This window comes from Corvus kubaryi, unplaced genomic scaffold (assembly GCF_017639235.1).
Source record: "Corvus kubaryi isolate FWS band 111438036 unplaced genomic scaffold, C.kubaryi_AGA036_p1.0 37394, whole genome shotgun sequence".
Taxonomy (NCBI): Eukaryota; Metazoa; Chordata; class Aves; order Passeriformes; family Corvidae; genus Corvus; species Corvus kubaryi.
The window spans coordinates 1171079-1189035 of NW_024581133.1; the positions used below are offsets into that span (position 1 = coordinate 1171079).

Below are 17957 nucleotides of genomic sequence, written 5' to 3' on the forward strand. Positions count from 1 at the left end.
GCGACACGAACACCTTCTTTTCGTATGGGCTCGCCGGCAGGGACCGTGCGGGGCACGGCGGGCTCGGCCCCGCCACGCCCGGGCTCGGCGGAGAGCGCAGCGCCCGCCCCGGCCCCTCCGCGGCTTGGACGGGCGAGTGCGCGCGCGTTTATTGCGGAGCGCCCGCACCCTCCGGGTCACGCGTGGGAGGACAGAAATTAGATGGGGCAGTCTAATCAAATACGAAAAGAAGGTGTTCGTGTCAATGAAGATGAGCTGCCCCTGCTTGGAGATCTCCTGCCTTTTGTATGTCACAGATAGGGCAGGACCGGCGGAGGGTGGTTCTGCTCCGCCGCCGGGCAGCGGGTCAGAACAAGCGAACCTATGACAGGTTCAGGAACAGAACCGATTTAGGAAATTTAGGAACGTTTCCAAGGTCATGAGGAGCGAAGTGTGCCCTCAAAACCTGCACATTGGCATTAGATATTACATACTCTCTGTTCTGTCATCTTCTAATTAAAAATTTATCGGGGTGCCCTAATTCAAGGGGATTTGCTTTGATGGAAACTTTGGGGGAATTTCTTCTGCCAGAGTAAAAATCCACAGTTGATCCATGACGAACATGTAGAGATAACTGAGGACTATAAACAGCAAAAAATAAATGACGACTGGTTAGATTAACATAACCATCCTGAGCTTAGCAGTGACATAAACTTCTGAAAAAAATTCTAACATCATTGCTAATGAGACAAACTCAGAAATTTATGAATATCAAATATCAATTTAAAAATAATTGGAAGAAGTAATTATATTTTTATACCATGAATGATACATTGTGTAGATCTATGCTTTTGAGAGTGTTGAGTAGAGGAAATCTTCAGCAAGTTGAGTTGCCTATTTGTACTAAATAGATGCAGTCTTTCAATTTCTTATCATATACAAGCTTTTCTTTAACTGATTATTCTCAGAAATTGTCCTAGAACAACAACTGTTCTGCCCTTCGCTCTTGGAAAGAGGAACATGTCATGGGAAAGAAACACCTGGGACCAGCTGGCCTAGTACTGTAGGCATCACATCCTCTAGTTCTTTGCAAGGGACACAGTTACTAGAAAACCAAACTCAAAGTCAGGGATGTCTCACTGAATCATACTGACAATATTGCAGTCCTTTCCATGCTATTCTGCACTCATTTGCTGTCTAACAGCCTGCCTGCCTTTGCGCTGGTGCCTATGCCGTGCACATCTTAACTGTCCATAGTCCACTATGGATATATTTAAATCTTTACCACTGTGTAAGAAAAAGGAAGACAGTTGTGTGACTCGTTTCAGTGACTTCACCAACCTAAATTCATAATGTGTCTTTTTTACCATTTATCCAGCTTGGTCGTATGTCTGAACTTAGCCAGTAACCTCTCTCATCTTGATAATCTAAATAATTTTGTTCAGAATGGTGTGCTTTGCTCTCTCATCGCATATGTTTTCCTCTTCCCCACATTATTATTATTTCTAGTATTTCACAACTTCTGGCAAGCAATGTTTATGCATTTCTGCTGTTAGTAATCTGTTCTATGGGGTTTTTTTTGGTAGCATTCCTAATTATTGAGCCTACTACTTTGATGGCTTCCTGTGATTGAGTGTCCTTTTGACTGAGGCTGAGGTGGCTGTGCAGGTTCTTGCACTGAAAGGGCTCAGGTAGCATCCTGTAGCCACAGGTGTTTGCACGTGGTGGGTTAAGAGTGCGGTGAATGTCTGTGTTCTGTTTACTGACCACAGCAGACGAGTGTAGTGGTGGCTTCTGTTTAACTAAGGGGTTTGGCCATCCTTATTTGGTGCCACAGAAATCTGTAAACTTAGTTTTAAAATCCTTTCAAAGAGCAGCTGGGACTGAGTGTCCAGCTGCTGTGCTAAAATAGGGAAATCTGAGAACAGTGATGACAAAAACTAGCACTTGATTCGTTATCTGTTGGCAGCACAGGTGGAACAGTGCTCGAGTTGATGTTACCCGGTGTCCTTTTTCCTACTGATGTTTCCAACATGTGGAAAACAAACACTGTTGTTGTTGTTTCCAGGGCTGGTCTGATCTATTTTGTTGTAAAAATAAAAAGTCAATTTCCAGGTAATTCCTTCTCCTGTTTGTTGTTTCAGCTGTGGGGATGTGCACATCATGCATGGTTTCTGGCTTTGGTTTACAGAAGAAATGCAAAAAATGTTGGTAGTTATGACTGCTCCTTACATTGTAAGGAGAAAAAGCAGCTTAGGAAAGATGCAAAAAGAGGTTTATTTAGAAGGTACCTAGCAGTGGTCATTATTAAGGATCTCAGTTCTGCAGTCATTAGTACATGCTTGTACCCGGCTTTTGGGTCTCTCTGGTGTGTTTTCACTTGGTGTGTCTTGTTTGTTTAAAAGATCCACTCAAATGTACAAGATGTCCATGGAAGAAGGGACCCATAGCCAAAGGAAAAGCTGTCCAATGCTTGACACTGGGAAGATGGTTCAATTCCTTATCTTGCCACAGACTTCCCATTTGACCTCGAGCAAGGCATTTCTTTCTCCTGGCAGAGGCTCTCATGTGGCTGATGGTGTTTAGGGCTCCACAGCAGTTAGTTCCCTGTAGATGTGATCAGTCAAGGAGGATACCAGAACCTGGCCTTTGGCTTCCCAAGTTTGCCTCTGTGCAAAGCTGCAGGTCCTTCACAGCCCAGAGTGCGCTTTGCTGGGCGCTCACGGTAGATGTGCTGATCACAGGGACACTGAGCTGGGTGAAGACACCACCTTGTAAACATCACAGCTGTACCTGTAATGTGCATGATCTGTGTTCTCTGGGGACCACAGAGCCATGGGCTGCTGTGTCACAGGACTGGGAGATGTCAGCTCTGGGACAGTGCTGACCAGGGGGTACAGCTCTTTACCTGTTCCCAGGAAGTCAGCACCTGTCTACTGCAAACCTGGTCTGGTAGTTATCAAAGGAGGTTAAAATATCATTGGTGCCCCACAGAAGATAATGAAGCCATTTTCTTCTACTTGCCATCAAATGGGCACTTATGGTCTCATCCAAGGGACCATCAGTCAGCCACCAGCGGTACAGCTCAGCAGCAGGGCGTTTCTGTTCATGTCACAGTGAAGCTTACAGATGACAAATCGTGGGTGGAGCTGCCACTTCATAGTCTATTTTGCCTGTATAAAAAGACTCTGTCCTCCAGGATTCTCAGCCATGCACTTCACACCGCCCTCAGTTTCAGACAGTGACTGTTATGTTTTTATCTTGGAGAAGCTAATTAACATTGCACAGATTTTCAAATCATCACTAAGTTCTATAAAGGGAAGAACCCTATCTTCCAGTTCTACAAGGTTACCAGTTGCAATGAGTAGAAAGGTTGTTTCACTGCTTTATAACTAAGCTTTACCCCTCTAAAAGCAAGGGGAGTGTTCATCTGCAGGGGACACGACAGACAAACAGGTCTCTGGTCTTTTCCATTCCCTATCCTTGATGCATCTCTGAAATGTCACACCACCATACACAATCCCACCAATGTCTGCGGGGCTTAGGTTTGTTCTATCATCCTCTTCTTGGAGGTAGGAATTGAGTGATTTAAAGGTTGGGTTTTTAAAATAAGACTTAAATCATTATATGGTCACTGTATAATTAGTCATCATATGTTTGTCTGGAAACAATCCTAATGGTTATGATTTAAAAATATCATGATACCCAGAAACAAGCTATAAATTCATAAGGCATTGTAAAGAAATACTTCCTTTCCAGGACTCTGTTTCATGTCTTGAATGCTTATGAGTAACACCACTAATGTTATTTTAGAAACAATTAGAAATCGGTCATTATGTAACATTATTCTGCATCAGTGGGAGAAGCGTCAATGTTTCATCTTTCTTGAATCACCAGGGAAAAACCTTTCATGTTATCTGAATCAGAGGGAGTACATCCCTTTATGTCTTCTATAAATAACAGTGCTTTCATATGGATAATTTTGCAATATACATGGTGGTTACTTTTTTATAAAGGGCAGGACCAAAGTCCCATTACAGTGAATTAATGTCTCACATTTTATTTGCATGGAACTTATCAATCCTCCATTTAAGCAGCCAAGTGTGATGTAAACTACAGTGTAGCATAAACATTACCAAGGTTCAGAATGCCACATCCAATTAGGAAGCGGAGTTTCTCATCACTGGATGATTATCCTAAAATTTCAGGCCTAGTCTAATATTAGGACAACATAATTGTTAATTATTCACTGCTCTCTATATAGGACTAAACCAGTTGGTGGGAACAGAACATGGAGTAACCCTACATTAGCTCTGGAGGAAAACAGCATTTTAAATATACAGGGATTTGGAGGATTCTTTGCTGCAGTATGACAAAGGATGGCAGCTGGCCTGGGAGTAGAAGAGGTCTGGCCACACTGTGAGTGTCCCAGAGCCAGCCCTGAGGCAGTGCCAAGTGCAGCTGAGCTCTCGCCCCTGCCAGCCCCAGAGACACCCTCTGAAGGACCCAGTTCCACAGGGCCTCAAACAGGTGATTTGCTCTGCTCCACAAAGTGACCATGCTGTGTCATGAAAGGAAAAGGGTTAGAAAAGGTGACTAAATTGGAGTTCAGTACTCCTTATGTTCTGAGTTCTTCTGAAGTATTTTTGGGGAAACAGGCAGAATGTTGGGGATTCTAGAAGAGGAAATACTCTCCTACAGATCTCTCTTCCATTTTCTACCGATTTGAATTCCTTTGACACGTCTGCTGCATCTACATCAGGACCTGTAGCTAATATTATTCTCATCACACACACACAAATCCCAGTTCCATAATGCTGTGTTCCTACCACACTTGTGTTCTCTGCTGGCCCTAATGCATTCCTTCTAACTTTTCTGGGATTTCCCAACCTCCTACTGCAAAACATGATCTCCAGTATATATCCACCATATGTTCATGGTCAGAAAGTACACTGGTACATTTGTCTTGCCTTTTAAGTATAAAAATTAAAAAGGAACCTTATTTATATGTCAGACAATGGAGTATTTCTAATTTTTTTTTTTTAAGTTTGAGCTTTCACCAGCTCAGCCTTATTTTTCATAGCCATTCCCAGACAGCAGAGATGTTCCTTGTCTGGCACTGGATTCAGTGTGTTGGTGGGGGCACTCCCTTGCCTGGACAGCATGGGACAATCATCCTCCTTCTACTGAGCATCTGCTTGTGTTGCACAAATACGGCTCTTAATCATAATGGCCCCAATCCTATTTATTTGGTCCAGTATCAGTTTAACTTGGGATTAATTCCACCTGTTTTTTATTTTCATGTTTACCTACATGAGTCTATTTAAAGAAAGGGAAGACTTTTTTCCACATTTATGGATCGGTTTCACAACTGTTTTTCAAAACACAAATATCCACCACTGTGGATACAGAGAGAGTTTAAAACGGGTCATGCATCAGGATTTCCTTTCTAAAGACCACTTTCCATTATTTGCAAAAGTAAGAACAATTTCTCAAACCCAATTATAAAAAAATACTTTTTTCCCCAATAAGAATGCAAAGAGCTCTATTAGATTATTTCCCATTTGTCACGTTTGTACTTCATAATGCACATTGCCATGCAGCTTCATTCTTAGCTTGTACAGGCTATCAAACCTGGAAATTCACATCCTCTATTCTCATCTCTACAGCAGATGTTTCTCTAAGTGTTTATCTGTGTTTTAGACAGTAGCAGTGACCTGAGGTGCCTTTGTAGCTGCTGGTCCAGAGGAGACTCTGCAGTTCAGGTTGTCCCAACACTTCCTAAGGGATCCGAGCAAATGTGAGTGAGACCCCTGTGACGTTCAACACTAATTCAGCAGAGGAGATTCACTCTCAGAAAGAAACATCTGTATCAGCAGTAGAAGATTACCCCAGTGTTATGGTATCAGCAGAAACCACAGCTTGGCTCCTCTGGAAAGCCCTTTCAGAAGTGTATGAGCATAACAAACACGGACTCATGGAACATGGCAAGGTATAGAGGGGTTGTATCACAGCAGCTGTTAACCACGCAGAGCAATAATGATTTTATGCAGGCTGACTAATGACACCCTTTTTCTCTTTGAAAACATATTTTGAATCCTGATGTTGACAGGAATAGGCGAAATGCTGTCCCAAATAAAACCGTATGCATTTCTTCCTTCAGAAGGAGTCAGAAATACAAATATAGCAAGGGGTTCTTTGAAGCTCACTGTGAAACCTCTGAGCTCCACAGAGGTTTAAAAGTAGCATGTGCGTAGCAGAAATGCCTCTTACAGTTCTGCCCCATCCAGAATGAGTACAGATCTCACCTGTTGGGCTTTGCTGATTATCAGTGGGGGCTTAGGCCCATGAGACACTAAGATGCTTCATACTGAAACTCAGTGGAGAAAAACAAATGGGATATGTGCTCCCCCATTCCTTAATCTCTTTCACTCTTCCCAGTAAGTTTGAAGAGAAACTTCATCCATGGTCCCTCATCCTGCTTCCCTCAGTGTAATGCAGTGTAACATTCAGGAGTGTGTTGCCTCTGTGGTTAGACTGGACATCTTCCTTCTGCTGTGTGACACCTGATCTGCTTTGATGTGCTCAAAATAACAGCAGCAGGGAGCTCTTGGTTAGGACTGCTTTTTTAACTAATTAAAGTTTTCATACACTAATTATAACAAAGCAAACCCAGTGGATGTAGTGTGCAAGAAGTAAATAGTTGTGCACACTCAGGAAGGGCACAGTAAGGAGCTGCACAGAAAGCATATGGCTCTGTTTACATACACAAAATTAACAGCATGAAATCCAATTAGGAAGGTGGAGATCGTTATCATCACATTAGACAGCAGTTTCCAGAGTGTGTGAATCCAGAGTTCAGCCCTTCCTTCCCAGACTGCGTGATGCTGAACTGCTGGATTTATCTGGCTCCCTTGGTTTCTGCCTCCGGTGAAAGGTCGATGGAGAGCACAAACCCAGGCTGTGAGCAATGGGCATTCCAGCCCAGCCTGTGCAGCAGAGTGAAAGCTCCAGAAAAGCTTTACTGCTTGCAGGCATTGTGGACAAAGACATTCCCTAAGCAGTGTCTTCTGCTTTTGTTCAGTCACAAAAGAGTAGGATTCTGTTGTGAAAGGGAAAATATCAAGGGAATTTTTGTTGCAAATCTGCACAGCCAAGAAAAGCACAATTTCAGGCTCTTCCATGCATTATCAATGTAATAAAGCTTATTCAACACAGTACTTCATGCCATGAGAGAAGTTAGGCTGATACACCTGTACTATCTGGGTTTACATTCCTCTTTGGGATATCCCTGCTGCACATGGCCAAGCGCCTTCTCTTCTTAATAATTAAAAGTTACAATATTGAGAGCTGTCACCTGTTCAGTGTCTCCTGGCACATCTTCCCTTTATGGCTGAGCACTTGGGCAATCCACAAGGAAACGGGGAGTGTCTGGTGCACAGATCATACCCAGCAGTGCCTCCCCAGGAGCACGGGGGCTCAGCTCTGCAGACCTCACAGAAGCTCTCGGATCCATGGCCTTGCTGCTCCCAGTGAAACCATTCCTCACTGTACTCCTGCAGTGCTGTACATCCGCGGGAGAGCTCCTGGCACCAGGTGTCCTGCACAACCGGACTGCTGACCCTCAGCCAGGGAAACTGTCTTGGACTCTTACAAGTTGCTTTTCCTGCAATATTTAATTACCCTAACCTTGGGATTACATTTCTGCCTTTTCCAGGGATGTGATTAAACTCTTAGTAAAATAACCATTTATACTTAAATAGTTTTAAAAAGCTGTAATCCCCTCAAAGAAATTTTTTAGCTCAGTTAATGACTGCTAGCTGAAATGTTATGTTTGTAATGAGTTTATCCAAAGGAACTGAGAGAAGGCACCTGATGCCTTAGTGCAGTGTTGTACTGCAGCTCAATTTTTTACAGTTTAAACAAATGTACTTAACATTTTTAAATAAAATGCTTTCATCATTTAACAAGTAATTTTGATAAAAAATTGCATGGATTAAACACATATCAAACTCATGTTCTTAATGAACAAGTACACAAGAACATTAGTTCTTTTGTCCTGTTTTTGGCCAAAATATCCCCCACACTCATTGCATATGATGGAATTTTGGTATTGTAAGAAAATTTCACACCAGCTGTAACTTTGTGAAACATCAGATGCTGACTACCTTCCTGAAACAAACTCACAATTTAAAGAATGGCTGAATTCTGTCATGACATTTGGAATGGCTTGATGATGATGTGCTAGGAAAACAGCAGCAACAAACAAAGCAGGAATAAGGAAAAGAACAGAGTGTGTAGGAAAAATAATGATTTTTCTTGGAATAGGATGTTTAAGTGCTTCAGGTCAAGGCTTATGGAGCCTTGCAGTAGTCATAGAATTCCAGATATTTCAAATTTGTAAATCCACTGATTATTCACTTCCCTTTCTATAGGTTGCTGATTTCTAGTCTTTTTGATAAATAGAAAAATGAGATATGTTTTAATATTTAGTATTTAAACAATGAAACTCCTAATATTTTCATTTTGATTTGGAATAAAAGAAAAAAAAAAATCAGGCTTCCAGCTCACATGACAAGCAACAGAACCCACACGGATTTTATCAGCTTATGGCAACTAAAGACCTGGCCAAAGGAAATGAGAGTTGGGGTTGATACATAAGTCAGTGGTAGGTGCCAGTTGGCTGTTTTCCATATCAACCATAACCCTGAAATTTGTGACTGCAAAAACTCAGCTGTAAACTGCACAGCTAACTGTGTAATTTGGAGAGTGCTGGTGCTGCTGTGGGAAACTGGGCAGACTTGGGAGGGCCTGGAGCACGCTGAAAGTCCCCAGCTAATGCTGTTTCTGATCATAAGTTAATTCTCTTCCACTCCATCCCTTAACAGGCTGATTCTGGTTCTAGAATTTGTTCTGGACAAGAAAAAAAAGAGCAAGTAAAGACAGAGAGTCCTTTGTCATATTGTCATATGACAGATAACATGACAATGACTGTTGTGGTCATGCAAATGAGATCTTCTTGTTGCTGGTCAGTTGGGATCATCTAACAAGGAATCATATTCAACTTTTAAAACAAAATGCGTTTGTGAAATACTAAGTCCATTTTTTTTTCATGACTGTTTTGAACTTCTGCAGGTCCCCCATGTAGCAGACTGAATTACAGATAATATTTTGAGCTATAACTAGCATATCCTCATTCCAGTTTTGGTGATAAGTGCTATCATTTGTATCCAAACACACTGAAGTAAGACTAACAACCAGTGTACCTGAGAGATGCTTAGGTAACCAGAACGTGCCAAAAAGTCAGCCAAGATGGTGTGGGTTAGCTTTCAGCCACCAGAAAAGCTGGGATAAGATAGAATACCTCAAGGCATAAGATTCTGATTTTTGTTTGTCAGTTCTGGACTGTTGTCTGTGACTACCACTTTCCTTTGCTTTTGGCCAAAAGAGCAAGCAGATGCTGTTTCCAAGAAAATGAAATAAACCAGCTATAATTCTATGAAAGGGGGAAAGTTGCTAATATTTTCCTTATCTGTGTCTCAAAGCCTCTGTTTGCTGCTGCCCCCAAGTACACTGAACCCATCCTTGCTATTCCTTGGCTGCCCAGGACGTCCCACACCCCCTGTGCTGTGCCAGGACATCTTGTTTTCATTAATAAGTGTCAATGTGACCCTCAGCACGTGGGTTTCCCAGGACTCTCAGCTAATGGAGATCCTCATAATGCTTTATTGTTGACAGTGAGCGAGGCTGCGAGGAGCTCAGTGCCCCTGAATGGTTGAAATCTTGAGCAGCAGCAGCAGCAGCAGCAGTGGAGCAGTGCAGCAGGAGCCATGTCTCTGCCCTTCCGAAAAGAGCTGGAGAAGTACAAGAATATCAATGAAGATGAAATACTCAGCAAGCTCTCAGAGGATGAACTGAAACAGCTAGAGCATGTTCTCGATGACCTTGATCCTGAGGTTAGTGATGGTAATTCCAGTGCTGCCTGTTAGCAATGCCACACACTGCAGCATTTTACAGCTGTGTTCTGTTACAGCAGAGACAGCGTACCCCACAGTATGAGCAGCTCAGCTACAGACATTTTGGTTGCATTCCTGCTGTGATGTGCTGCTTGCTTTTGTACAAGTCACTGTGCTCTTTGTCTATCCCATGCCTATTTAGACCTGAGCTTGTCTGCAGTCTAAATCTTTAATCATGTTGGCACACTGCAACACAATGAGAAGCTTTTTATGGCTGCTATTTCTGAGCACAGCAATAAACAAACATAACCTATGTTTATGGAGATCAGGTCTTTTGAACTTCTGAAATCTGCTGACCATGTCATTCAGCACATATATTTTTTGCTGAAGAGAACATATTTGGGCATGATTAAGAAAAATAGGCTTCAGCTTCACAACTGTCATTTTCTAGAGAGTAAGGATAAATTGGATGTTTGAAGACATTCTCACAAAGAATTTAAAGTTCTGTGGTCTGAGAACCACTTGGTCCTACAATAACGAGGTTACAGTCACAAGCATGCTGGGAATTCTGACTGTACCTACCCCAAACCATTCAAACTGATGTAGGAATTTGCAAACTGGCAGGTAAACTGGCAGATAAAATCTGTTCAGTCTGGAGGCAAAATGAATTTGGAGAAACACAGTAGATTGACAGCTTCTAGTTCTACAGCAATTTGCCTGGAAATTAAGGGGGGGCTTTGCTGTTCTCTCCCTCCGTGTTGCCACTTGCCACACTATTGCCACTTCTACGTTTTCTGGTATTTTCTGGCATCTCAAACAGAGACACAGAAAAACATTAAAAAACAACACCAACCAACCAAATAAATCAGGCCACAGTGCATTTGTAGTCATGCTACATATGTGCAGTGAATTTGGAGCACTCTGGGCACATTTGTGCGTGCACAGGTAGAATGACTAGTGACTTGAGTTCACTGGATGTGCTCGGAATTCCCTGGGTATTTGCCATGGGTCAGATTTACTGTGCATGTTCTGGCCAGCGATGAAGAGTTTCTGAAGTACTCTGGGGCACCTTCAACACGTTGGCTTTACTGCAGGTGCACTGCAAGGTCCACCTACCTGTATTCCTGTCTGGGATTCCTGGACTGAAGCGTGGGGGCCCCATGCATATCCCTGTGTTACAGGATGCAGATGAAATCACATGATCCCCCAGCTACGTGTTGAAAGTGGGAATTATCTGCTTGCTTCCTCATACCCTGAATAGCTGAAGTCTACCTCATTCATCCACCAGTCTCTTTGGTGCATGCCATTCATTTCTGAAGCCTGAGAGACATCTGCTTTAGAATGAAAGGAAATTTTTTAAAATGAGAGAGACGAAAATGGTGAGGAAAAAGAGTAAAGGAATAGAAGGAAATGTACAGAAAATGTATCCTGGTCTGTATACCTGGACTGCAAACTCTGGTTATAATATGTGTTACAAAGGACTCTGACTGTACTTAGTTGTTTGGTGCTGTGATTGTAAATGTGGTTAATACAAATATTAATGGGTAGTAAAAGAAGAAGACTGGATGATATACTGGGTCTTGTGGTTACATTTGGGCAATGTGTGTCACTGCTGTCACTGAAGAGCATTATGCAAAGAATTATTTCACTTAAAAACCAACAACACTGAGATGAGATTTGGAACACTGTGTGAAGCTGCCTCCTCTCCTTTCCGTGCCCCCCTCTCTCCCACAGAACGCCCTGCTTCCAGCGGGATTTCGGCAAAAGGACCAGACCACTAAACCTGCCACGGGCCCCTTCGACAGAGAGCGCCTGCTCTCCTACCTGGAGAAGCAAGCGCTGGAGCACAAGGACAGAGAAGACTTCGTACCATTTACAGGGGAGAAGAAAGGTACGTCCCTCCTCGTGTTGGCATGGGGTCATGGACTGCCTGGGTGCAGGCATCCACTGCTCCTGGCCTTTTGTGGAATATGCTGGGACACAAGAAGTGAGGGCTCTTACAGTGCAGGGTGAGGCTCAGGACTCAGATGTAGAGCTGCTGGAGCAGAAGATGAAGGGGTGGTTTATCTGCTGCTAGTGTGTGTCTCGCTGCTCTGCAGTCCCAGTGGCAGCTCTGTGGCCTCTTGAGGGATACAGGAGCACAGCAGCACCAGCCCAGCAAAGGGCTCAGTCAGCAGCTCCCTGGCCAGTGCCCCTGGGTGCACTCAAGTGCAGTCAAAGGTGCCCTCACCAACCCCACGGGGACTGTTCCCTGTTAGGCATTAGGCAGGGGAATTGCAGTGGGGGAGGCGTTCAGGAGGAAACACATAAATGCCTTTCTGAGTAAATTTTGCCTACAACTGCTGTAAGGGACAGCTCAGGGAATGCAGTTACAAAACATAAGTATTTTTCCACTTGTTTACTAGCACATCTGGCAATGCTGTTCACGCAGACAGTTTCCCTGCTACCCTTGTCCTACAGCTACAGGAAAAAAAGGGGAAAAACAGGAAAACCTAATTCTAATAATTTAAACACTGGTAGGATAACCTTAGGGCATGAACAGTCATAATTTAAGCAAACAATATTCCTCTAGCACCACCATCTCCTTTTCCTTGTTTATAAAAAGTGGACAAAAGGCTGGCCTCAGGCAACCCCTTCATTCAAGAAGGAACTTCCTATGTCTGGGTCCATTTCTGGCCATGTAATGGATTTGCCATTATTTCAATGGGATCTGCTTAAGGGGAAGCAGATACTTCAAGAAAGTCAAGGGCAGCATTTTTTACATTTTTTACCATTACCAAAGATGTAAAATGTTATTTACATAACATTTCATAGGCCAGGAGTTGTTACTACCATTACATTGTGTTCTCAGGATTTGAAACAATGATTTCACACAAATGAGACATGTTTCAGCTAGATTGGATCGATGTGTTCTGTTACCACGCAGTTACCATGTTCTTTAACCTACTTTTCCCCCATCAAAACGTCTGCATACTGCTCTTCCCAGGGCTGATTCTGACCCACTGGCACACGGGGACAGGGCAGAGATCCTGCTGGTAGCAGGAGTGGTCAGGCACATACTGTGCAGGAAGGAAAGCACTTCAGTGAAGTATGGATTTATTACCAATTCTTTCCAGTCTCCTACACGCTGCTGTGTCAGAGCAGTACAAGTTACCACTTGCAGGTCTCTACATTTTTACAGCAACACCTTCAATGAAGTCTCACCTTACTGATATTTACAGACTTAAGATTTTGCCTTTTTCACTGTAGTTATATCTGAGATCTCCAAATAAGCCTGGAACATAAATGCACAAAACCCAGCAGTGTGTGGAATTGCATATACCCATAGGACTGGCCCAAAACAAGTCCCTGCATTGTCCCTGACAGTGATACTGTATGGACTGGCCTGTTTATTGCCTTTCAGTTTTCTTTTGATGAAGCTAAAGCAATATTATTCCTACATTTGCTTCCAGATGCCCTTAAAGTGCTTATTAGTGCTTCTTATTACTTCCTGATGTCTCTGTTGTGGAAATACCACTGCTTTGCAAACACAACCAACCACACATTTCGCTCCTCCCTGAGCACAGAGTGAATGCAGCCTCCTAGCATTTAAAGCTGTTCTTAATTTGGCTTTTGATTCACTGTGTTCATTTACTTCAAAATTACAATTTCAAGAATTATTACGATTATGAGGTAATGACAGCATTTTAGGCTAAAGGAATTATTCCCTTAATTTCCTCTGTTCTTTGTACAATGCAAATTCATGACAAAATCCTCAGTATCAGCTTCAGCAGATTAAGTCAAATGAAAACAGCCATGTGTTCTGTGATTTCTGCAGTCATTTTACAATTATAATCTAAACACACAGAATTATACTACATTTTCTTTGCAGTCAGGGGCCAAAGTCTATGAAAATACCCTTTGTTTCTTTGTTGGTTAGAAATAACTGAATTAATCCGAGATCTGATGAGGTCCAGTACCTTGACAATTGAGCACTGCTGGGCTGCACAGTGTCATTTTTGTGCTGCTTTAAGGGAACTGGCTTTGAGAACAAAGGTGTTTGTTTTGAGCTTGGCGTATCCTGAATTGGTTCTGGAGTGTCAGTCCTACTGCCCCTCTGTGGCTTGGCAGGAGGTGTCCTACAGAAACACCACCAGACTTCCAGCTCTGGCCCTCGCTGCCTCCTTGTCTTGTTCTCCTTCCCCCTTGCTCTGCCCTGCACAGACTTCCTGCAGAAGCTGAGCCTTATAAAACATACAACTGAAATCTCCCCATGGGCTGTATGATAGTCCTGCTAGTTGGTTGAATCTGCTGAAACATGGTGGATGTGTTACAAAGTCCACCTGTGGCTATTCCTGGATCTTGGAATCCACGCTTGTAACTGCAGTGTTACTTATTTTGACACTGAATTGAAAAAAAAAAAAACCAACAGGATGGTTGTATTAAAATATAAATTACTTGATTTATATTTATGAGAAGATGTTTCCCATACAGGAAACAAAGCAATCCTGCAAAGACATTTTCAAGATCTGATACTACATGCTAGATTTAAAGTTGCTTTAATTAGAGAATAATTAGTATTCTTCCAAAGCTCAGTAAATAGTTCAGGATAAATAATTTAAATTTCTAAAATGTGTCCTCAGAAGAATCTAAAGAAAGATATCTCTTAAAGGAAAATCTTATTTCTCACCTTCTGCACGTTGATGGTCTCTAAGGTGTATTTAGAGATTGGTAAATATTTATATGATTATATTTTATAGATTTCTGTTAAATTATTCCTTTACACTATGGAATGTGTGTCTATACTAAACCCTGTATTACACACTGTAATGTAGCCATTCTGTAAATAACCCCAAATTAATTTGACACTATTTCTACTTGTTAAAAATTAAATTCTCAAGCAGCTCTAAAATGCATCCAGTTGTGTATATTTGGGAGGTGTAGATGCCAATGTGCCATTTGGCACTATGTATGACCTGAGAATATTTGTGTCTCAGTAGGATTAGAGTGTGTCAAGTGTTGTTTGAGCTTTTGTCAGTGTTTTGTACTATGATATTTGTCTGCCACTGGGATTTATTTTTTCAAGTTTAGGAAGTGGGGTGCTTCTACTAAATGTTAAGTGACATTTCTACCAATTCCTACAGTTACCATACAAAGCTAAAACTTGGAAATTCACTGTTGAGCTGAAAAGAAGGTGGCATTTAAAATATCCTCCTTCCAGAAGAGTCTGTGATACATTATGATTTGTTACCTACTGTGACTGCCTCTCTTTTTTTTTGTTGTTAATTAGAGAGTTAGATTAGACTGGTCAAGATTAGAGAGTTCTTGACCAGGAAGCAATACCAAGCAGCTGCTGAAGGACAAAACTCAGTTGCCTATGTTGGTCTCTATATGCTGGGCAACCATAAGGTTTTGATTGTCCTAGAAAACAAGCCAAAACAAATTCCAGGGCTGACAGGGATATCCAGAATGGTTAAAACACAGGAAGTGTTAAATATGAGCCCAAGACGGGGGGGCTGGTTATGCAGGGAATTGCCTTGTTTTTGATTGTAATTGTGGTTTCAGGAGGTTGGAGGCATTTGGCAAAAACAATCAAACGTGTGGAATGCATTAGGGTTTTGGCCCTCTGCCATACTGCAGCTTGGTAACTTCAGTAACTGCTGTACAAAAAGGATTTAAGCCTGTATGGGAGAGATCTCAGATTTCAATGGAGACCCCGGGTTTGCCTGAACTGGGCCTGAAATGGTCACAGGTGCACACCCAAAACTGGCCATTGAGAAATGTTTTCAGGCTGCTTTACCCACATCCTCCCTAACACAAGTCAGGGCTGGGTAGGTCATTTGAATGCCCCATTGTGTGCTTTGAAATGATCTGGTGGCTTTCAGGAACTCTCGTGCAACACAGATGTCTCTTAGTAATGAGCAGTGGGGCTGATAACTGGGGCCATAGAGATGGGCAGTTTGTAAGTGTTTATTTTGTGTATTTTGGATTTGTTCCTGCTTAGGATAGATGTGCTAGAAATCCTTACACAGAATCTGATGGTCTGTGGAAGTTACTTAGACTGACCCACTGCTGGTTATCAGACTTCCATCACTTCCATGGGAAGTGTCACTTTCAAGTTCATGAATGACCCAGGAATAAAAAGAAAAGGTGGGGAACATAAGGAGCAGTGCAGGCACAAAGTGTGTGCCAGAGCACTGCCAGTGCTGTGTTTTCTGTGCAGTCCATACATCTGACCTCAGGTAAGAGCTGAGTCCTGCTGTGATACAGGCACGGACTGGTAACAGCAGCTCTGTTTCTGCTGTGCTGCAGGGGTCTCTGAACTGTATGGTACTAGTGAAACATCATTCAAAAGGGCTCTTCTGTTGTGAAATGTCATTGGCTATGAAAGGTTGCTTTAAGGATTGCTGTTTCAACCCTTCACCACTGTCCCTGTTTTCTACAAGGTCTTCCACTCCTTGCCAAACCATTTCATTCTGGATCTGATCCAGTTTTCATCAAAGTCGTGAAAAAACTCCAGTGGATTGGGCTATTATTATTTGTGGCTGGAAAGGGAAGGGGAACATGCCTGTATGTGATTAAATACTAACCTTTTCAGCTGATTGATAAAAGGGAAAGGGAAGGAAGTACCAGAGAACTTCTGGCCAAACCCATGTTTTCAGTTGCTCTGTCAGAGACCATCTACGTTGCATGTGGTGCTGTGCCAAGCAGAGTATCAATACACAGCACCAGTAATAAGGACAGGCATTTTCAGAAGGTCACAGCATTGGAGTAGATGCTAATGAGTTCCAATTCCACACTGTCTAACAGGCTGCTTTCAAAAGTCAGGGTTTAGTATAGAGACACAGTATCTTCCCTGGACTGACATGGCTGTTGTTTCACCCCCAGTGCTTAAACGGTTTGATTAAATTTCTGCCACCTTTTTCCTATTCTTTAGGGCTTAAATTTAGAGCTGATGTTTGTCTCTTAAGGCATTGAAAGCGTTGCAGTTGCTGACAGTAATGCCTCTAGCCAGTGCCTTTCACTGCTTGCTTTTTTAAGACTCTCTTTTAGTTCTTCATGACTTTGCCAAACTTGCACAGTTCACAGAGAAATTTCCCATGCTGAGAAGCTGCCTCGAGTTGAATTTTTGGAAAGTGTCAGCAAAAAGGACTTAGCTGCTTCCAAGAACAAGATTAGGAGAAAACACATTGTTTTATCCATCTAGAGAAAATTTTTCCAGCTGTTTTTTTTCATGACCTGCAGTGCCTCCATGCTTTGAAGAGAGGACTTGAAATGTATGCCCTTTGGAATCCCCAGGGAAATATACTCAAGTCTGGCATCTTCAAAATATTGTGCTTTCTTGTCCATCCAGTTGGTTACAGCATTCTCCAGATGCTCCCCGTGCAGTGAGTGTCAGCCAGAGCTCCTGCCTGCCCGTGGCAGCACATGTGACAGCCCAGCAGTGCCCAGAGGGACCCGGCGTGGCCGGGCTCCCGGGATGTTCCTGCAATTGCTCCTCTGGGATGCCACTGTCACACCAGGACCAAGGGCAGGGAGACTCCCTCCTGCTCTGACCGAGCTCCCCTGCCTTTGTGAGGGCACTGTAAAGGAAAAAAAAGAGTAAACAGCCAGCAGAGAGGCTGGGGCAGAGAGGTGGGGTGGGGGGGTTGAGGAGCTGTATGAATATTCCAGGATGAAGGACTAGATGTGGCAGCTCTAGGGAAAGGAGCAGTAGAGGACAGCAGTGGCAAGGAAGGGAGGGCAGAAGGAAAGGAGGTGGTGGGAAGGGTCAGGATTCAAAGATTTTTTTAAAACCAGGAGACACAGGGGATGGGGAAGGCACAGGGGGCCTTCCTGAGGAAAGGAAAGAGGAGAAGAATGTGTTGGATGGGAGAAAAGAGGCCAGAAAGGAACATAACTAGTGCTGCATTCCGCTCTGCCCATGTTTCAAGGGTCTTTGATGTCCAGGAGGACATCACTGAAGTGCAGTGGCACGGTTTGAGTTTCTTCCTCCTCTGGCACCATTCCACACCAGATATAAGAGCTTTCTGCTCACTTGGT

At 42.9% G+C, this 17957-nt stretch overlaps 1 protein-coding gene across 1 annotated transcript in view; it reads left to right on the forward strand.

Moving 5' to 3' along the window:
- Positions 1-5755: 5755 nt before the first annotated feature.
- Positions 5756-17957, forward strand: part of TMOD2 (tropomodulin 2) — a 28727-nt gene continuing 16525 nt past the window's right edge. The window contains exons 1-3 of the mRNA XM_042039613.1: positions 5756-5971; positions 9718-9935; positions 11670-11826. Coding sequence (XP_041895547.1) covers positions 9810-9935; positions 11670-11826 — 283 coding nt within the window. The 5' untranslated portion in view covers positions 5756-5971; positions 9718-9809. The remainder of the gene's footprint in view (positions 5972-9717; positions 9936-11669; positions 11827-17957) is intronic.